The 23,541-nt window shown below is 33.9% G+C and overlaps 1 protein-coding gene across 1 annotated transcript in view; it reads right to left on the bottom strand.

Moving 5' to 3' along the window:
- Positions 1–2,005: 2,005 nt before the first annotated feature.
- LOC115877823 (beta-1-syntrophin) overlaps positions 2,006–23,541 on the bottom strand; it is a 196,825-nt gene continuing 175,289 nt past the window's right edge. Inside the window, exons 3-6 of the mRNA XM_030894150.1 lie at positions 15,655–15,857; positions 12,225–12,564; positions 8,117–8,301; positions 2,006–2,492 (exon numbers count right to left, since the gene is read on the bottom strand). Of these exons, the coding sequence (XP_030750010.1) occupies positions 2,400–2,492; positions 8,117–8,301; positions 12,225–12,564; positions 15,655–15,857 (821 nt within the window). The 3' untranslated portion in view covers positions 2,006–2,399. The remainder of the gene's footprint in view (positions 2,493–8,116; positions 8,302–12,224; positions 12,565–15,654; positions 15,858–23,541) is intronic.

The raw sequence follows: 23,541 nt of genomic DNA, 5'->3' as shown, positions 1-23,541 counted from the left end.
TCACAATAGGAATTGACCTGAAATCCAAGGAGGCATTAGAGAGAGAGCGGCATATCCCCTATTATAGATACGGGACAACACCGGTATCTAAAGTCTAAGGAGAGACCAAGTTATAGAGGTGGAGAAAATGGAGACAGATCCTCCAGCCTACACCTCACGGATACCTCAGCCGGAGGCAATCTCCTCGACTGTGAAAGGCACGGAGGGCCAAACTCTAACCGTAGAAGGGTGTGTACCCTCGGAGGAAGAACATCTGTTGTCAGAGGAGGATGGGAAATACGCTGCCCCTCAGTCAACAGGATGAGCTGTTGAGAACAAGTGTCAACAGGTGTGATGAGTTATAACTCAAGGAAGGGGGGTACAATAGATCTTTAAAGTCGCAGTGATTGACCCCCCCCCTGACTCATTCTACATTCTAAGGCCAACTGGCAGTTAATTAACTTAACCTGTACTATTATTTATTAAATAATACTCCGAATAATAGTACAGGCCGAGTTAATGTAGTTCAGGGCTTGACCGCCAAAATTGTCATCGATCCCAGCTATCTTTGACGCCGTTTTTTTTCGATTGTACGGTATTTAAATTTGTATGTCTACAAATTCTTAACCCTAAATGTAACGAAAAAAGAACCAATATTGCTTCTATAATATTTTTTCTGTATCGCATTATGAAACATAAAGATAAAAGAATACTTTATATACAATATAAACAAATTATATTAGTTTGGTATCTAAATCCATGTCTGTTAATATATACAATACTAAATTACAGAAATAATCAGAGAACTATACGAAAATGCATGGTTTATAAACAATCATAAAACTTGCCTTACTAGTAAGGTGGTATTGTGGTATCGATAGTTAATATAAATTTCGATATCTCTAGTCGAAGTTTTGATTATGTTTCGATGCAGTGTTAGTTAAATTTCGATAGAGTGTGCCAAATATATCTAATCCATCAAAAAATACTAACAATAAAATATATTAATAAATAATAGGTAAATTAAAAAAGTTTTATAAGAAAAAATGTCAAAATATTGAAAGACGTCATCTTCAGGCAAATGAATCGCTCCATACTAAATCTAAATGAGGAAAGGTGTTGTGTTTGGACTAGGAATGTGTTTTTTCTTACTATTATCGTGTAAGAACAACCTTAAAATTAACTCAAAAATCATGTTCTTCGCTTCTCGGAAGGCACAGGTTCAAAAAATAGACCGATCATTTTCAAAATTAAAAAAATATACATTAAATTTAACGGTTCCAAACTAAAAACACAAGATTTTTATTTGTAAAATTTGATTAGTTTGAGTTTACAGCGGTTTTTACTGAAAAAATCTATACATTTTCACTCGAAATGTTGAGATGTGTAGGGATGGGAACAAGACATCGATAATTTTGAAATATCGATATCGATATGTTTGTCTAATAAATATAAAGATGGTAAAATAGTTTTTTTTTGGTTGTTACACATTTCAGTAGACTTAAGGCGGATTTTTATGCATTGTATCCGCCTTTAGTATGTATTTTATTTATACCGGGTGGTCCGAACTGTATTCCGGAAACTTCGGCAGCATATTCTGCAGAAACAAAGAAGTAAAAAAGTTCGTATAAATGTATGTCCTAAAATGCTTAGTTTCGGAGATACAGGGTGTAGATATTTCATTTTTATTTCGATTTTTCCAAATAATTTCTGAAGTAACGTTAATATTTGGATGAAAATTGGTGACTGGGAGATTTTGACATGAGAAAATTGATTTTGATGTCAATATGACTCCTAATTGTAGGGAACGCCACCTACATGTGTTTTAACTATATTGAAGACTAATAACTTTTCGTCCGTACCTGTATAAAACTACTGAGTAAAAAAATGTACATTTCCGTGATAATTTTACATAAAAAATATCTCTTGGTAAAATAAATCGCTACGAGCAACCGTTCTCAAGATATTTAGAATGGAAATAGTCAATAAAAAATAGAAACTTCTACACCCTGTATCTCCGAAACTAAGCCATTTTAGGACATACATTTTTACGATCTTTTTTAATTATTTTTATCTGTAGAATATGCTGCCGAAGTTTCCGGAATACAGTTCGGACCACCCTGTATAAAGTTGTATAAATTTCGCCAATAAAAACACGCTATAATATTCAGCCATTTCCTGGCCGTAGTCTCTGCAGTTTTTGATTATACATATTCTGTAAAATTGTGTGATTTATTCTCACTTAATACTGATATTTTCGAACTCTTATTTCGATGACAATATTTTGGATTTTTCTTCTTCGCTCTCTTGCGAATGTTTTTAAACCTTTCTGAGGTTTAAATGTAGTCTTAACTACTAATTGACAAATTCTTCATTCTTCTTTGATTAGTGTCCAATGCACCGATGTTTTTGGGACACCCTTACGCTGTCAGTCCTAATCGATGGATTTTGGCAGATAAGAAGTTATGTAGGATAAAGACGATGGGTTTGGGACATCCCTCGATGTCCAGTTCCTAAAATATAAAAAAATAATTTAATTAATATACTACAAAAATAAAGAAATGTTATATTCAAAAATATATAGCATGCGAATGCGATAAATTTTACATTGGTCAAACATTTAGACCCTTAAATGTTCGAATTAAAGAACATAAAGATCATTTAAGAAAGGGAGACAAATCTAAGATTTCAATTTGTCAGCATTCATGGGACACAGGGCACAGAATAAATTTTAATAACGCCAAAATTACAATGAAAGAAGCGGATAGCCTCTAATAGAAAAATAAAAGAGGCTTTTTTAATACAATCTAATAAAAATAGATGTATTGCTCATGCATCTGTAGATGTTAGTAATGTATGGCAATCGCTTCTTTGATTTTAAAGAACATAACATACGTAAAAATTAAAAATAATCATACAGAAAGTTTGGGGTTTTCTCAAAGATATTTAAACTCTCGAGTTTAAATATCTTTAGGTTTTCTGGTTTAACCTTATTAAGTAATTGTTATCAGCAAAATAAAACACTAAATCACCACAATACACCAAAACACTTTTACTTTTACACTGGACGCGCGTTTCGCTAACCTTGTTTGCATCATCAGCAGATGATTATAAACTAAAATACAATCTACAATTGGAGCGTTTATATACTCGCTCAGTGGGCACAAAGTGGGCGTGGCAAGATCTAGCCAACCGAGTCAGAACCCACCAAGCGTAACAGTTAGATTTCCGCCACTAGAGTAGTAGGAACAAAGAACTTGAAGGAATTGCACCGTTGTCTCTGTTCATACTATCTTTACATTTATTAATTCTGATGCTTTCATATGCATCTATTTGCCTGTAATTTGAGACTTGTTTAATTAATTTCAAGTTATTAAGATCTCTACAATGTCCTTTATCAACAATAAGTTCGGCAACGCAAGATTTATCCGGTCTACCATATCTTATCTGAGCTAAATCTAGTTAATATTGATCTTCTAGTTTGCCCAACATCTTTCTGATTACAATCTTTACAAGAAATTTCATAAATACCCGACCTTTCCAGTAGAGGTGTTTTATCCTTTGGATTACCTAATAATTGTTGTAATTTATTATTAGCACTATACACAAGTTTATAATTGACCTGCTTAAAAATTCCTTTTAGACCACGGGATAACTGTCTATCAAACGGTATTGAAAAATATTTTGACGTATCTTTCTCTACTTGAAAAGTCGAATTTTCAGAAATCATTAACCTATACCTACGTTTTCTAATTATTTTATCAACTAGTGAAAGACAATATCCATTACACTCAACTACATTCCTAATGTAGTCTCTTTCTATTTCATATCTTTCGTTGGAAAGTGGAAAACTAAGTAATCTATGAACTAAGAAATTTAAACTAGCCATTTTATGTTCAATACTATGATATGATTCATTAGGAATATATCTTCGTGTAGTGGTATTCCTATAGATATCAAATTCCAGGCAATTATTAGTATTTCTAATAACTAATACATCTAGAAATGGCAATCTGTCGTTGTTCTCAATTTCATGTGTAAATTTAATGGAAGGAAAACGATTATTTGACTTAGAAATAAAATTATCTATGGTGTCTGAATGTGTGTCAAAAACAGCAAAAATATCATCCACATACCTAAAACATACTCTTGGAAAATACTCAAACTGATTCTTAGCCTCCACTTCAAACCTGCTCATGAATAAATTTGCCAAAAATGGAGACAATGGATTACCCATTGCTGTACCTTTCCGCTGTTCAAAAAAAGTTGTTATTAAATTGAAAACAATTTTGTTTCATACATAACGATGTAAGCTCAATATATTCAATCACAGTTTTGTTGTCGAGACCATTTGCGTTCAGTAATTCCTTCAAGTAGCCTAAAGTGTGTGTGTGGAATTGGAACACTTGGGAACAACGAAGATACATCAAAGGAGACCAAAATTTCACCCTCATGCAATGTTATATTTTTAATTTTGTTAATGAATTCAATGTTGGTGTCTCTTTCAGAGAAATATGTTTCTCCTAAGGTATTTACAAGAGAGGCTTGTAGAAATCAGTTATCAAGAAATATCGTTTCAAGTAAATCATTAAAATCTAACAAGAAGCATAATATTGTCAAGAATATTAACTAGATTTAAAGAACATTTAGCTCAGATAAGATATGGTAGACCGGATAAATCTTGCGTTGCCGAACATATTGTTGATAAAGGACATTGTATAGATCTTAATAACTTGAAATTAATTAAACAAGTCTCAAATTACAGGCAATTAGATGCATAAGAAAGCATCAGAATTAATAAATGTAAAGATAGTATGAACAGAGACAACGGTCCAATTCCTTCAAGTTCTTTGTTCCTACTACTCTAGTGGCGGAAATCTAACTCTTACGCTCGGTGGGTTCTGACTCGGTTGGCTAGATCTTGCCACTCCCACTTTGTGCCCACTGAGCGAGTATATAAACGCTCCAATTGTAGATTGTATTTTAGTTTATAATCATCTGCTGATGATGCTAACATGGTTAGCGAAACACGCGTTCAGTGTAAAAGTAAAAGTGTTTTGGTGTATTGTGGTGATTTAGTGTTTTATTTTGCTGTGTAACACCAAAGGTTCCAACCCTCAACTGTAATTGTTATCAGGTAGTAATTGTTAATTTTGAAGTTTAACTTGATATAATGTCATTTTAACAGAACGTCAACGGTTTTTGTAGACGTATCTGTTTAAAAAAAAACTAAAGTGTTCTCGAATAGTTGAATTTAAATATTTTAAATAGTTTTTTCTACTTTCCTTGTATTTTTTTGCTTCCGACGACGGAAAGAGATAGACTTTCCGAAGCGTTAAGCATTTTTTTGTTCGCGAGGGAAATTTGTCTATCTGTAAACCTAACTTCTGACAAGTAGTTTCCGTTTGGATTAAAGCAGAAGTGTTTACAAAAAATAACTATTTTACTTTGTAGATTTCCTTGCAGTGGCGAAATACTCATAGGATTTTTGGAGATATTCAAAAACATTTAAAAATATACAGTGTGGTTCAAAAAGCATGTGCCATCTCTCGTGTTGATATTCCTAACGTAAAATTAGCTTTATTTTTAATACCAACATAGTTCTGATTTGTTTTGTCAGGGGTTCAAGTCTTTCATTTTTTCTCGATTTATTATAATTTTAAAGTGTTTTGAACGATTCGAATAGCATTTTGGGGGCAAAATTTACTATAAGTGTATATAAACACGTTTTAGTGCCAAACAAGTGTCGACAGATTTTTCTTCTAAATAAAAAATGTGCGCCACTGAATTTTTGAAGTTGTATCTTGATATTTTGTCGATTTCGATCTACTTGAGAAGAAAAACAAAATTTTATTAATCACAGTTAATAATTTTAAAACAATTCAAGAAAAAAATAGTAAGTATTTAAGATAATTACAAAAGACCTATTTTCTAAAGTTTTAACATCCTATCACTATAAAACTATGTATTTCCGCACACATGTTTATAGGAACTTTTTTTATATTTTTGGTGAAGAAACAATGAGTACTTATTTAACACTTTGGCCAGTTAATGGCCATTGGATATGACTTGGATTAAGGTACAGGGTGGTCGAAATTTCGGTTTGTTTTAACAGAGAAAACCTATTTCCTGACTAGATAGAGCAAAACCGACATAGATGTCATGAGCTCGATTTCTGAGGCATGTTTAATGTCGTAAATCGCCTGTTGATATTTTCAGTGCCAACTTTTCTTAAAGCACTTTTTTAAGCCCAATGCAGTGGTGTAGTCAGTTTTTTTCTATGCTTGCTCTTTTTGTCAGAAATAATGAAAAATATAATTTTTTAAATGGAAATCATAGTTGGCTATAAACTTAAAAAAATGCTGTCGTTTAACTCTTTCGAACGATATAATGTTATGTGTATTTATTTCTAAGAATGAGAAAAATATTAAGTTTTTTATCTTTGTATCGAAGCGGGCCTTCATTCGGTGTTGACCTAGTTGCCTAATTATTTTTTTTATAATTTAATATTCTATATTATTATTTATCTGCATAATTAAAGACTTTTGAAAAGATAAATCAACATTCTATATTAGTATTACCAATTACAATTAGAACGCCAGGATTACAACTGAACTATTAAATGGAGAATTTAGAGAGAATTGGATTGGAACAAGGGGCCCCATATCTTAGCCTGCTAAGTCCTGAGATTTAACTCCTTTTGACTTTTTTTACGGGAAAAATTAAAACTTCTTATATATAAGGTAAAAACCATTGGGACGAGAGAAGAATTGCAGATGGCTACTAGGCAAGCTTTTGGACTTATTACACTAGTTCACCAAATAAATCGTTATAACTCAAAAGATGTTAGATGATTTTTTTTAGTAAACTATATTCGTCACTCAAAAAATCCTTTTTTTTAGTTTTTTTCTTTGTTTATTGTATCAATTTCAATTGCAATTACTAATACTAATATAGAATGTTAATTTACCTTTTCAAAAGTCTTTAATTATGCAAGTAAATAATAATATAGAATATTAAATTGTGATAAAAAATAATTAGGCAAATAGGTCAACACAAAATCAAGGCCCTCTTCGATATAAAGATCAAAAACCTAATATTTCTCTCATTCTTAGAAATAGATGCCCATAACTTTAGATCGTTGGAAAGGGTAAAACGCCAGCATTTTTTTAAGTTCATAGCCAACTATGATTTCCATTTAAAAAATTATACTTTTTATTATTTCTGACAAAAAGAGCAAGCATAGAAAAAAACTATGCAGTGACTACGCCACTGCATTGTGCTTAAAAAAGTGCCTTAAGAACGTTCTTACAGAATTTTAATATACCACGAAATAAAAAAGTTTCAAAATGGGCAATTTTCAAAATGGTAAAAAATTCAAAAATACTCCGTATCTCAGTTGGCAGTGAAAATATCAACAGGCGGTTTACGCCATTAAACGTGTCTCAGAAATCGAGCCCATGACATCTTTGTCAGTTTTGCCCTATCCAGTCAGGAAATAGATTTTCTCTGTCAAAACAGACCAATTTCGACCACCCTGTACAGTTTAGTGACTTTAGTTAATATTCGGTGATTAAGGCAAATTAATAAAATTGTGTTTATCTCATCAAGGAGACCGAAATCGACAAAATATCATAAATAACTTTTAATCGGCTTTAAACGTCCAACACAACTGTACTAATAAGAGAAAAAGAGTCAGTAGCGTACAATTTTTTTTACAAAAAATATTTCACTGTTAACCCATATGCACCTGGTCCCTGGTGAACCTGTCGACACTTTTTTAGCATTAAAATATGTCACCCTTGTAGTAACTTTTACACTCAAAATTTCATTCGAATTGCTAAAATCACTTAGAAGGAAATTATAATAAATCGAAAAAAAAATATGAAGACTTTAAACCACTGTAGCTACGAGACAAAGTAGAAACGGACCTATGTTGATATAAAAAATAAATCTTATTTTTGACATGAGAAATCTCCCCACAAAAGACGGCACATGTTTTTTAAACACCGTGTAGATATTCAAAAAAATACGGTAACAAGTGCTTTATTGAATAGAGATATTCAGTAAAAATAAAGATAAGTAAGATCTTGCGAGAGCAAAGTACTAAGAAAAATATTTTGGTGATTATACGTACCACTTCACCTTCTTCTGTATTACCAAAATCCAACCATAAAAATCTCTTTCCGTCATCTGAAGAGTTTCGAAGCCTGTCGAAAGAGTACCTCCACAATGTTCTTGATCCTGTACCTGACTCTAGTAATGTGAATCCGTTTTCATAGTGGATAACCAGTTGCGCTGGTCTACCTTTCCATAGACATCCTAGAACAAAATAATTTTTACAAAATATAATCAATACGTTTAGGAAGAAAATCGCCGGTCAGAGGCAAGCCAAAGAGTTCATAGCAGAACACTCGGCAGACTGCTACTAAAACTGCTACTAACCAACAATTTGTTTTGCGTAGTCTGTGGTCTGTTTTGGTTTAAATGTTTTGTTCGTTATTCATGTGGGGGATTTATTTTTAAATTAATTGTAATCGTTAGTTAGCCTGTAAACTCATAGACTATGTATTTCTTATGCATAATCAAAATTGTCACTCTAAATTTTACACAACCAAATTGTCACTCTAAATCTCTGTTTTTTTAGACAGATATCACTTGTCTTCTCATTATTCAATTCATTATTCGAATTCTCAGAATGCCGGCCTTGTGGTCGAAATGATTGCTCTGCTCTCTAGTAGACGCAAGGTTGCTGGTTCGATTCCAGCCTGGGGCATGAGTATTAAATATGAGTGTGAGTCTGTGTTTGTTCGATTTAGAGTTTAAGTTTAAGTTTAAGAAATAATGTGATGAGTAAAAAATTAGAAAGGTAATTTGCGAGAATGACCATGGCAGCCTAGGCAATGAAACGAGAAATTAAAAAAAATTCTCAGAATATTGTTCACAAGAGTTTCATCTTAAAATAAAATTTTAACCAATCACAATTTTTTATCTCCATCATTATTAATATACAGAAATAATACAGAAATAACAGCTCAGTTAAAAACAATTCATTATTCATAGTCATTTAAAGTAATTTTATTAAATTCTACGAATATTCTCGTTGATTATTGGTTTGAAATAAATATGACAGTGTCCTTCAATGAAAATGCGAGTTATTAGAAGCTACAAACATATCGATGAAAATATGCATGAAATCAAGGTTGGTACAGTTTCAACTTTATTATAGTAAATTTCTTAGCCGCGTATAGCACAGATCGTTACCCAGTGTTGTTATAGGCTTATTTTTCATCGGGATAGATTATCACGAGATAACGGGGTTAAATCTATACTAATAAATAAAATCCTTAAGTGACTGACTCACGGATTAATCAGGATCCTGCTCAAACCACTCAACGTAAGAAGCTCAATTTTGGCATACAGGTTGATTCTAGGGTGTGGAGTTTCGATAAGAAGGGATTTTTCGAAACTCCAGTTCCAAGGGGGTAAAACCACCCCTCAAATATTACAATATTTTTTTATTTAAAAAACGGTCAAGTTTCCGAAAAAATGCTTAAACACTGTAACGTTTTTAGTTCGTTACTTGTCTTTTTTATATATAATATATGATGTCTGGCCTATCATCACAGGATTCCCTCTCGTTCAGGCCGGATAGTTTGTTTGACGTGTAATTTTTACGTTCCCTGGTCGCCAACCCTGTTATCGTTCGACACAACCCTGTTACTATTCTGTGGAGGCGCGCGCTGTCAACATCGCTTCTGTCAACTCTCCGTGCTTAACCTCACTTTGTTTTGACGCTCTGTTGTATCCCAGCTTTTAGAAATGGTGATTATTTAAATCTTGCTGTATAATTTGAATCGGCTGCTATTTCGAGGCTACAGGTAAAGATAGTTATTACCTTTTATCGATTCGATGTTATTATTAAATATTTTTAGGGTAGAGTTACGGATGTCCCAACTTGTATTTGTATTTTGCTGGCACGTTGGCGTCCCTTTTCTTTTGTCCTCCAGAATGTCACATGGAAAAAAGGACATGTTGTTTATTATTTATTGAGCCCTCGGAAGTATTTCGAGGTAGGTTTATTTTGTTTATTAGACCTTGTTTGGTTTTAAACAAGAGTTTCATATTTTTAGGGTCCAAGGTACGGACTATTTCCAAGTACGGACTGTGTCCAAGGTACGGACTATTTCCAAGGTACGGACTGTGTCCAAGGTACGGACTATTTTCAAGGTACGGACTGTGTCCAAGGTACGGATTGTGTCCAAGGTAGTGTCTTGTGTACGGACATTATCTTATGTACGGATGTCCTGTGGACGAGTGTCCCCAGTAAGAACGATTTTTTCTTACATATAAGTGCCACAGCGTGGATGTAGCTTGAGTCCCATGCTGCTTCTTCCCAGCGGTAAGCTAGTTAGTTACGGCTGTACCAATTTATGGTGTCTCATGCTGGCCCCTTTGGTTGTGTTGGATGGCTGAGTACAGAGATGCGAGACCACCTCACGCTGCTACTGTTTGAAGCAAGTTTACATAAAGAACAGCTAAGTGTAGATTTACGTTCTAGTTTTTATGTTTTAGATTTTCTATATTTTCAGTCTTAAACAGTAACGTACATTTTAAATAATATCGTACAGACTATATTTAGTGGTTACATTATTAAGAACATTTATGTCGATTCAGTAGTTACAATGTGATTTAGATTTTAGGTTTCATTATATTACGCCTTGTAATAGTATTACTTTTATAGATATTATTGCACTATTTTAATAGATGGATAATCAAACATAGATTCTAGAATCTACAGGTTGTAACATCTTCGATTTAGCATCATATGGAATATATCGAATTAATTAAAGTAATGCTACATTTCATATTTTCTCTTAAACTTTACATGTCCTGTATTTTATCGTAGTTGTTTTCATTGATATTTAGTACGACTCTTACCACCACTTTCTTTGACATATAACCACTATATATTTACTAGAACTCTACAATGTCATGTATCAGCAAAGAACGTCATGAATAAATATAGTCTGTGTTTTCTTTCTCTGTACATGCCTGGCGCCCAATATCTATATATCTTTTGTTAATTTTATTACTGATTAATTTTCTCTCTAGTGAAATACCTTATCCACGACTGCTCTCCGATGAAAAGCTGCCATTCGCAGTGGTAGTGGTTTAAAAAACGCTACAACACGTTTATTTTATTTTGTTTTTCTACATATTCTAAGATTTTTTAAAAATGTATACAGGGTTTTTCGAAAAATCTGGTCATTGATTAATCATGATCCTGCTTAAAGCGCTTGACGTAAAAAGCTGATTTTTAAAAAACGGATTTGACTTTAGGGTGTAGAGGTTCGATAAGAAGGGATTTTTCGAAACTCGAATTCTAAAAGGGTCAAACCACCCCTCAAATGTTAGAATATATTTAATTTAAAAACCGGTGAGTTTTTCGGAAAAACTCTTAAACAAGTATATTTTATTTTCTTGTTTTACATATTTTAAGATTTTTTAAAAATTTATACAGGATGTTTCATAAAATATGACCATTGAGTAATCACGATTCTGCTTAAACTGCTTGACATTTAAAGCTGATTTTTGGAAACGGATTGACTGTGGGGTGTAGAGATTCGATAAGGAGGGATTTCTCAAATCTCAAATTCCAAGAGGGTGAAAACGCCCCTCAAATATTACAATATTTGTTATTTAAAAAACGGTTAGTCTTTCAGGAAAACGCTTGAACACGCATAATTTATTTTGTTTTTTTACATATTTTGAATTTTTTTAAAAAATCAGACAGGGTGTTCCAAAAAATTGGGTAATTGATTAACAACGATTCTGCTTAAACTGCTTGACGTAAAAAGCTTGTTTTTGGCAAACGGATTTTTCGAAAGTCAAGTTCCAACGAGATGAAACTATCCCTCAAATATTACCAAGTTATATAATAATATAGCCATATTGTTTTTCTCATGCTGACATAAATGTGAGAACATTTTATCCAGTTTGTATGTTAATGGAAATTCTTGCTTAGCTTTATCATCACCATTACAAATGATTAATTCGACGCGAATGAAGTCGCGGGAACACGCTAGTTGTTTTATAAACGAGTAGATCTACTCCAAATGGGGTAGCTGTGGCAATAGTGCCTCTGTCGCTTTTCCTCTCGCTAGCTTGCACGTCATTCAAGGCCGTGATTTTGACTCCGAACGGGCGTAAAGAAGTTTCACTTCCATAATAAAAATACTTACGACAAACCAACTCCTTCTGCGTGACGGCACTGGCGTGACTCCCGTTAACCAGCGCCTTGGCCCACACGGCCAGGTCCCGATGCGTTTCCGCCCTCAGACTGTGCGTAACCACCCCCTCGACTGTGGCGCACCTGATGCTGAACTCGGGAAAGTCGTCCCTCTTCCCTGAGCCCACGAGGCGTGTGGCGATGAGCGAGTAAGCTTCGGCGGGGGCGCGCCACGCCTCCCCCGACCAGGGGGCGCTCTCGTAGAAGCGCAGCTCGCTGTCTGTCACCGCGGCGAAGATGGAGTTCCACCGGTGGTCGCTGTCTTCCGAGCTTTCCGAGCTGGACATGTTGATCTGGAAGAAAGAGAAGAGATAATTAAGTAGTGAGCAAATGCAAAACCAAGGCACCTTGTTCTAATAAGTAGACTTAGTTATTGTTTTTATCTTACAATAACAAGTCTTGGTCTCGGTCTCGCTGCAAGACTCTTGAGGGCGACTCATGGTCGACTATGCAAAACGGAGTATAGGAAATTTAATCTAGAATAATTATTGATTATATTTCAAAAGACAATATAGTTTGGTCTGCCCAACGAAAGGCTACTAACAGGAAATTTTCTTTTTTCAAAAACTATGCAAGGTTTATCTATTATGTAGTAAATACTGGAAGAACATTTTTACAAAAAAAAATGTCTATACCTAGTTGAAAATGCAAAGAGTTTTTTTGTGAAAGTCAAATGTTAAAGCTCCTAGTAAAAGTTGATTTTCGCTATACCTTCCGTTTCCTTTCCATATCCGTTCCATATTTTTTATTGTATTGACGCTATACGTAAGCTTCCGTTCCGTATTAGTTCCATACTTTTTATTGTACAGGGTGGGTCAAATTCGACGCTTTTAAATGAAAACACCCTTTTATATAGGAGATAGACGAAAGCTAATATCGGTGTCTGGAGCTCAATTTTCATCAAAAACATGATGGTGAAAACCGCACCTCAATATCTGTTACCGTTTCGGAGTTACGGGGTGTTTTTCAAAAATGTGCATTTTTAACAATTCGCTGTAACTTTTTTGCTTTGGAAATTTTTGTATTTCTATGAAAACATTTCCAAAGCACCTTTTTACGTAGAATTTAATGGTTTAAGTATAATTTTTTTAAAATTAATAATTTAAGTTAGTAATGCTACATTTTGAATTGAATTTAAGTTAGCAATGCTACATTGAGTTATCAACAGAAAAATTGATTTTTTATTTGGGACACCCTCTGTATTTTTAATTAACTGAAAAGAATTTAAAATTACCTTTCCAAAGATATAGCACACTTGATATTTTGTTATAATCCCCTTCGAGATATAGAATATTTAAAAGTTCACCACTTTTAACTAGTAGGCTTTGGATCCCTTACTGATGATATGCCCTTAATGGAACTCGAAAACATATTTTTCCAGCAAAACGACGCACCACCTCAGAACGCTGAAGTTATCAGCAAATTTTTGCAGCCAATTTCAAGAATAATTGAATTGCTAACCAAGATCCGAGCCGTTGGCCGTCGAGACCGCCTGACTTAGTGCCCATGGATCTAATCCTATGGATATATTTGCGGAAGAATAAAGGTTCCTTATTCTTTCGTATAATCTAGACAAGAATTAGAAATACTTAGCAGTTATGAGAGGGTATCTTTCACCCTCACTGAGTTAATGAATTCCGCGAGATATGTTCAAAAAGGACCCCGTCTGTCCATAACAGAAGACGGTCGATATGTCGAACACCTGTAGCAAAATCTCATGTCTTGGTTTGCTATTTATTTTTATTATTATTAGATATAGTTTAAATGTGTTTATGTTGGTTAAATATATTTTAAATTGTTACAAAATTCTGCATCTGTCACAGCAAATATTATTTTCGTTTTAATTGATTCTCACAGCTAGAATTTTTTTGCATTACAGCCGGTGCCGTTCAAAGCCTACTTATTTAAAGCGGGCGACTTTTTATATAGTCTATATCTCGAAGAGGAATCAAGCAAAATATTAAGTGTGTTATATTTTTGGAAAGGTAATTTTAAATTCTTTCCAATAAATTAAAAATATATAGGGTGTCCCATATAAGAAATCAAATTTTCTGTTGATAATTCTTAAATTATTAATTTAAAAAAAATTATACTTAAACCATTAAATTCTACGTAAAAAGGTGCTTTGGAAATGTTTTCATAAAAATACAAAATTTTCCATAGCAAAAAAGTTACAGCGATTTGTTAAAAATACATATGTTTGAAAAACACCCCGTAACTCCGAAACGGTAACAGATATCGATATGCGGTTTTCACCATCATGTTTTTGACAAAAATTGAGCTGCAGACACCGATATTAGTTTTTATCTATCCCCTATAGAAAAGGGTGTTTCAATTTAAAAGCGTCGAATTTGACCCACCCTGTACAATTTCGTCATTACGAAAAATTTGTAACTTTTGAAAAAGGTAATAGATTTAATTAAGAGGTGACAGAATAAATAAATATCAACAAAATGGTAACAAATGTAAGAACTTGACAACGCTGTTTCCGATACGCTTCACTCCATCCGCCAAAAAATGTGTAGAAGGAAAGGATATGGAACGGAAGGAAAACGGAACGGATAGTGTGCATTGTCCTATTCATTTACATAATATAATATTTTACGTAAACGGAAGGGCAACGGAAGGTAGCTGATACGGAAGGTATAGTGAGAATCAACTTTTAAACATAGAAACCCCAAATCTGATTCAAATCGGAATGACAGTTTTAAAATATCTGAAAAAATGTGCTTATTTTTAACGTCAATATTTGGATGAAAATTGGTGTCTGGGAGTTTTTTGGCAGAAGGAATTTGATTTTGTTGTCAATATGACTCATATTTGTAGGGGGTGCCACTTACACGCGGTTTAACTGCTTTGAAGAGTAATAACTTTTCGTCAGTACCTGTATAAAACTAGTGAGTGAAAAACTATACATTTCCGTGATTTTTTTCGTAAAAAATATACTTTGGTAAAAATCGCTACGAGCAACCGTTCTCAAGATATTTAGAATGGAAATAGTCAATACATGTCATTATTGACAAAAAATAAACATGTTGAGTAAATTGTTATTTGACCGAGATGATAAATTTGGGAACTTTTTATTGTTTTAAATTAATCATAAATGTTTTTTTCTAACAAAATGATGATAAAACAGTTTCTGTTGAACTTTCGGCACAAAAACATTTAAAATTTATGATTTCAGTCTAATAACTATTTAGTCAACATGGTTAATTTGTGTCAATAATGACAGGTATTGATAATTTAGATTCCAGATATCTCCGGAACTATTACTCGTATTCTCAAGATATCTTTTTCTCAAGATAAGTTCATAGTGGAACATTCGCCGAAGAAGAAAAAAAACAGATGAGACCGGTGAAAGTATTGCAATGGCATGTTCCTACCTCTGTCCTGGGTTTCCTCAGCAACCATCCGATGTGCCTCAGGTCCGGAATGGCCCTCGAGGCATCGTGCAACGCCGACGTGGTGAGGATGGCCAGGGCAGAATGCAACGTGTTGAACCATGCCACGGCCTCGCCGGCATCGGACGCCCGCAGGACGCAACTGTGCACCGCGTCCGGAGAGTGCAGTTCCAGCGTTCTACCCTCTGGAAACAAAAATAGGATATTGGTTAAATACATTGGCACGGACTAATATACAAGGGTTTTTACACAACTCATTCATTCAAAGTGTTCTTTCTTATTTAATTTTATTTAAATTGTAGATTGTAGATTAAATGTGAGGGGAAGTGAATCACCGCGACCTTGTAGATCTATTGTGTCCCTCTTTCATGAGTTATAACTCATCATACAGTCTCAGGGCTTTGACAAAAGCCATTATATAAGACGGATTTATAGAGGTTAGTTCTCCACCTCTGATATCAGTCGTACCAAAGTTTATGGCACAAATGGTTGTCGTTTCGACACACTCAGTGACGAGGTGTTTTGGTATTTTCCCATTTTCGCTAAAGAATCTGCATTCGCCGTTGTGAGTGTCCTGTTAAAAAACCCACGACAATCCGAAGATAACTGGCACACAGGGTAGGAGGACTTTATTTTCTTTGCCTAATTTGTTCAGCTTGTCTATGCATTCTCTGACCAACTGACTCGAATTGATGATTACTAAGTTGATCGCTCCTAAGGCTGCTTGACTATCGGATAAAGGTGCGTATTCATTATCCGCACGAACGAACGAACAAACGAACGAATGTTCGCTAGTGGTATGGACGGGGACCGTACGATAGAACCGCACGAGAAGACCGGACCATAGACCGGACGCATTTGTTGGCGAACGCCTTTGATGTACCGACTCGAAACGGATGGTCGAGCGAACGAACGCACGAACGGCCGCATGCGTTCGGTCCCCGTCTAAATATACCGCACTTTCATTCGTTCGTTCGTTCGTTCGTTCGTTCGTTCATTCGGATAATGAATACGCACCTTAAGATAGTTATTTAATGACGGCCACGAGACAGCCGTGACTCATGCGAGACGGCAGTGGCGCACGAGCTAACAACAGGAAAAGTGATAGCGGCAGTGTTGCCCCATTCGGGATAGATCTACCCCTTTGTAAAACAATTTAACCCCGTTATCTCGTGATAATCTACCTCAATGAAAATATAAGCTTGTGGCAACACTGGGCAACGATCTGTGCCATACGCGGCCAAGAAAACCACTATAATCAACTTGAAACTGTACCAACAATAGATGTGTAGCATGTTTGTAGCTTCTGAATAGCGATCTATCATTTGCCAGCTCAGAATTAGAATTTAGAGTTAGTAACTCGCATTTTCATTGGAGGACACTGTCATATTTATTTCGAACCAATAATCAACGAGAATATTCGTATAATTTAATAGAATTAAGTACTGTAAATCGCTATAAATAATGAATTGTTTGTAATTGAGCTGTAATTTCTGTATTATTAATCCGGTAAATGATGGAGATAAACAATTGTGAGTGATTAATATTTTATTTTAAGATGAAACTTTTGTTAACAACATTTCTATGCAACATTCTGAGAATTCGAATAATGAATTGAATAACGACAAGACAAGTGACATCTGTCTAAAAAAGACAGCGATTTGGAATGACAATCTGGTTATGTAAAATTTAATTTAATTTTTTTGAAGTTTATAAAAAGCATTCATAAAAAAAGATATATCATTCAAATCATTCAATTTAATAGATGTGAGTAAGAAGGTTCACTTCAAATATGCGTACATAGTGCACACACAATTTTTTTTTGTTTCCAATAGTTCATATCTAAGTTGTACGCATCTTTCGCTAGCACAGATTTTTGTCTAAAGCATAGATAAAAGACTTATACTATTAAATAGATAGGCAACTTATAATACATTTCAATTTTATTATACAAGGGCGCCTCTGGTAGTCAGAGGAAGAAATACTAATGATGGAGAGGGGCGCGGGGAAGGGGGTTGTTTTAGTTAATTTAAAATAAATTTAGACATACATGTAAGAACACTTTGTGTGCTTTTAATTAGGTCGAACATATTATAAACGATAAATCAACTTAATTAAAAGCATACAAAGTGTTCTTATATGTCGGATATTAATTAAAAAAAATATTAAAAAGACTAGAAATAGTATATATTAAGTTGTTACAGTTATAATTTAATCTTTGGCAGTTTTCAGCAAATAGCAGGCAGTTTTACATAATTTTCCTCCCTTTGAAGTGAATTGGAAACAGCTATATAATTTTGGTATAGGCAAGATTCCCAGTTTGTTTCCGTTTGAGACCTGAAATAATAAAAACAAATTAAATTAGATGTAGTCATCTGTTGATCATGCTAAAATAACGCAACGCGCGTCCTTAATTCCTTACATGCACCGTAAAAAAAATTAAATAACTGCTGAGCAAGTAGCATTTATTCGCAGTACTAATTTAAAAAATCTATAACTGTAAATAGATATGTTTAATTTACTTACCATTGTATCCTTTGGAAACCAGGTGTACAACAATTAAACTCCATGATAAAAATAATTAAGAGTCTATACAAAACACAAATTGTCCCACCATTTTTAAAAAACATATTGTCTAAAACAGAATACTGGCAAAAAATCTGAAGCAATTTAATTTTACAATAATTCGACAAATCAAAACGAAATCAAACCGTAAAATCACAACAAAAGCGTTTCTGAATGTCTCGTGCAAGGTCTCGTGACAGTTAAAAATCAAATTTAATATTGTCAGATATTGACATTTGCATTATTAATATTGACAGTTTTAATATTTTGCGCCTCTGCATCTTGGAGGAAAAACTATTTTTAATGAACTGTCATTTTCATTTAAGTTTCCCAGCCATGGTCCAAAGGACGTTAGGGTAGGTGCCCATTGATTCGGAGTATTTAGTTTTCATCCACAAAACATCCCCCTTTAGAACTTCGTCTATCATGTTAAGAAATGAAAGTAAATAATAAAGCGCCTCTCGTGTTTGTTCGCATGCTAAAAATTTCAATTATTGCCTGTAAATATTTTTTTAATTTACATTTTTTTAATTGTAAAGTAATATATTACATTTAAATGGAATATATTATTATTACATAACAATTATGTCAATTACAGGATTACCAGCTTGTTTTCTAACATTTTTTTTAAATAACTCGAATTATAAAATTTCAATATATGTATATTTGTCGTAGGTATGAAAAAAGTAAAGTATAAAATGGACAAACGCTTACTTACATTGCAAACTTGCAAACTTCCACTTTTAGATTTGCAATCCAAACGCAATATTTCTATTTCACAAATAAAAATATCCGACAACACTAAAATCACTGAAACTTACGCGACTGACAACGAAAACTGAAAAATATAACGGCACTTTTTGTTTTGGACCTGCATATCAACATTACGCTGTATCATTATGTTTTTGTTTCTGAAATAATATCAAATATCTAATTATAACTTGTAAATTTTAATATTTTAACATGATTTTAACTATTTCTGACATAACCAAAGACCATAGATAAATGAAACAAGTTTAGATTGGAAAGTGCCCATAAGGACAATGTAAACACTATTTGGCGCTATTCTTGCAACGGTCGCGACCCAAAACTTTTGAACATTTCGGAGCGGTTCGGCTTTTTCCGGAATTATATCGCCAAATATTGTTTATTCAAATTTATTATTATTTTCGTTCGTTTATTTATAAATAAAATACAGTGTGTTGCATACAAGAAACTTTATTTTATATAAGGACGCATGTATGAAATACCTATGAAACATTGGAAACCGACGTTATGCCACGATCCACGATGGTTTTTGCAGTTCATAGTTCACAGCACAGCTTTTTAAGTTTTTAATGCCACTTTTTCACAATTATCACCGGTTGAAGTAAATAAAACTTGAATTAAACTCACAAGATAGCAATAATTACATTGAAAATGAACGCTATAAACACTTTTCGGAATTTCTTTAATGAGAGCGGTTTAGATGTTTAGATTTTGAAAGATTATTATGATTTTTGAATATTCTGACTTTGACAAGAGAAAATTATTTCTGTTTTTGTTTGCCGTTGTTCTTAGCGACCGCTATAGCAGCGCCAGATCGCGTATAACGGTCGCGACCCAAAATAATTTCGCGACTGAAAATTTTGACGGGCTTTCCAATCTAAACTTGTTGCATTTATCTATGCCAAAGACATAACTAATTTTTTGTTATCAAGATGACATTTTAGACGGAAACTGACATTTGTACCTATATGACATAATATTTGAATTCTAAATATGTATGTAATATAATTTAAATTAATATAATGCAACTTTATACTAAGAAAACATTTATACATTCACAAAATGCAACAAAGTCTAATAATATCGTTTGAAAACAATATTGAATTAAAATTAAAAAAGTGAAGCGCGACCCCTTGTGTCAAAATTAGATGATTAAATTTTCGCAATTTTTAGACCATTTGAAGACCGGTGGCGCCTCTAGTGTTTGTTTGGGCGGTTGGTCTTTTACTCCCGCTTATAGCCATTAAAGAAAAAGTTCTAAAGGGGGATGTTTTGTGTTTTCATCCCAAATACTCATATCTCTGTTCCTACTTTGGTTGTAGAAGCATCGGTGTACCCATAAAATAATTAACTAGAAAGAAGTGTCAAATCTGTGTTAAATCGTGGAAACACGATACGCCACCGAAAGCCTTCGTTGTCGTCTGGAGAACTAATTTTCCAATTGACAGGTTGACATGATAAGGACATGATGGCTTAATTTTCATTTCCGTTTCCGGTTATTCAATGGCGGGCCCTCTTTCAGTTCAAATGTATTTTGTGTTTTTTCTTTTCATAAATAAAACCAAAAAATAATTTATTCACATATATTTATTTGAAATATGAAACAACGTGACTAAATAAATATAAAAATATAGAGGATTGTATTATTTCAATACCAATTAGGTTTCAATACCATGACTTACAGTAATTTGTAAAAAAACGTATTCGCAGACTTCAAGGACAGAAAACGGACACAGGAACATGAAAACAGGAGCCTTATACAAAAACCTGAAAACAGAAAAACAATTTTTTTTATACTAAAATTAACAAGGTATAAAATATAAATATACTGTTTAAAAAAAGCGTTCATTATTCCCAAAGAGACCTGGCTTATAAATCAAAAAGAGACTTTTAGTCGGATAACATAAGCAGATTATCAGTCCGATTTATTGCATTATTGCATTATTGACAATAAATCGCACATACTGGAGATAACTAACGTTGGCTATAGTTAAAAATGATCTTACCTTGCTATAAATTGTTTCCATTTTCAAAAAAATCGCCGATCAAAGAGATTATAACACCATTTTCTTGCATCTAAAAAATATAAAAACAGTGTTTATTTACTACCTATTTTTCATATACATGGGACATACCTACTACTGCAGAAACGTCATTTTCTCCAGGATTCTTCATGTAATATATATTTTTTACCCTTTATTACCTTTATATATATAAATTTCAGCGGAAATATTAAATTGAACTTCCAAAACGAAACTAAACGGAATAAATTAAAATGGCGTTGAATATTTTCTAATTTGTTCTAGAACAAATCTGAAGTTGTCTCTGGAACTGAAGTCTGTCAATTCTAAACTGTGAAGTTAGACAATAGTTAGACAAAAACAATGCTGTCCTTGTCTAGGCGGCCATACTTGTCGTCAGGAGAATGACACTAATGACTGTTTCCAATTTTCCTATTTCACTGTCACCCCCCTGGGTGTACCACGCTGCTGAGGAAACATTCCTTTGTTCCAGTTCTTGGTCACACTACTCTGTGAAGTTTTAGGTTAAATAATAACACTTGATCTTATAATAGACAAATTACTATTCATAATAACAACGTTATAAAACAAAGTACCTATTATAATATATAGAATAAAAAATAACAAAAAAATTGCTAAAAGCCTACAAAACAAATAACACCGAAATTATAACCTAATTTCATGCCACGTGCGCACTCGCTTCCATCGCAAACTTTACAGCCCTTAACAGGCGTCGTTGAAACTACAAAGTAGTTCGTAAAACAGCCGCAGTTGGAGAAGGGGGCGGCTCGGCGCTCGCAGTAGCGCTCTGTTTTATAACTTGACGCGATAATTAAATTGTGCAACGATGGGGTTTTAATTAACTTTTCGAGAGACCCACTATCGGTGTAATGAAAGAGAACGGAGCTGCAACGAGCGATGTAACGAATAGTTGCTTCCCACAATAGCAGAGATCTTGCTTAGTACTATTCGTCTGCTTAGAATATAAAATAGTCTAGATATATGTTTAGTTCATGTGTGTTTTATATGGTATCGTTCTATCATATACAGTGCGGACTCGATTATCCAGTTCAATTAAAGCAAAGGTTAATACAGATTATCGCATCTTGCATTTTTGTATATCTTTTCAATTCATCATTTTGAGTATCCTTTGGCCAGACACTATACGCAGTACTGACCTGCTTCATCTTACAAACCAACAAGAAGTAGGCAATGATATTCTCAAAAAAAAATGGGGTTGGATAGATCACAGTTTGCGGAAACCAGATGGCAATATAGCGAGATCAGCGTTGGAGTGGAATCCCCAAGGCAAAAGAAAACAAGGACGACCTGCTCAAACATGGAGACATTCCATACTGAATGAGCTTCAACCAGTGGAGTCAACATGGAAGGAAGCAAAAACAACTGCCAAAAATAAAACCCGATGGAGAGTTTTCACTGAAGCCCTTTGCTCCGCGTAGGAGATATAACAGCGATATATAACAACGATCCTATATACAGGATCGGCTTTTATGTATGGAAACGGTCGATTATTAATATTAAGTAAAATATAGAAGGTACCGTTAAAACGTTAAATACAAAAATTATATAGGATTTTTAAATATCTATTAGCTAGTAAAAACTTAAGTATACAGGGTCGTTCATAAAGTCGTGGCACATCAAAGTTTCATTTTTTTAAATAGTATATATTATATGTATATTATATATAGAACCCAATGTATACAGGGTGCTACAAATTCGAGGTAGGAGCATTGGTATCTCGGAAACCGTAATAGATACGAAGATGGTTAAATTGGGGCAAAGTTGCGTCTAGTGATGGGTTGTTATTTAACTATCTGTTATTTTATAACAATTATTTAGAAATAACATAACGCAACCGTTACTGCTTTTAAAAAATAACAGATATAAAATAACAACACGCAGAGATCGAGTGTTCGTGAAACGAAGTCGGCGCTCTGCACCGCCACGAAATTCGATGCTGCTCGAAGCAATTCTAAAAAACAACTAGTATGGATGGAAAACCTATTATTTCACAACCATCGATACAGGCGGCGAGATACAACGGACAACGGAGTGGGGTATGCGCTACGGCGCGGCGCGTCGTGTTGGGCTGACAACAGCTTAAAAATAATAGGATATAAAAGAAGCAGCTTTTTTGAAACAGTTGCGGGCATAACGCCTGGCTGTCGAGATAACAGGAGTGGGAAAGGAGCGCTGCTGCATCGGTCGATTGTCGATGGAGGCTCGCAACGGGTTGGAGAATAACGCATCAGTTGTTTTAGCTATGTTGTTTTTTTACCTGTTACGAGCATAACAGAACGGCGTTCGAGATAATCGGAGGTTTGAAACAGGTTGGAGAATAACGCATCAGTTGTTTTAGATACATATTGTTTTTCAACCTGTTACGAGCATAACGGGCGGAGGTCGAGATATTATGGCGCTGTATGTTTCAATACTTTGTTATTAAGTTTCAATATTTAAGTATTTATTTATTCTGAAAAATTTTCAGAATAAT

This window comes from Sitophilus oryzae, unplaced genomic scaffold (assembly GCF_002938485.1).
Source record: "Sitophilus oryzae breed Bouriz unplaced genomic scaffold, Soryzae_2.0 scaffold_1499_pilon_pilon, whole genome shotgun sequence".
Classification (NCBI taxonomy): domain Eukaryota; kingdom Metazoa; phylum Arthropoda; class Insecta; order Coleoptera; family Curculionidae; genus Sitophilus; species Sitophilus oryzae.
The sequence above is the reverse complement of the archived record's forward strand: the minus strand, read 5'-3'. Positions and strand labels throughout refer to the sequence as shown.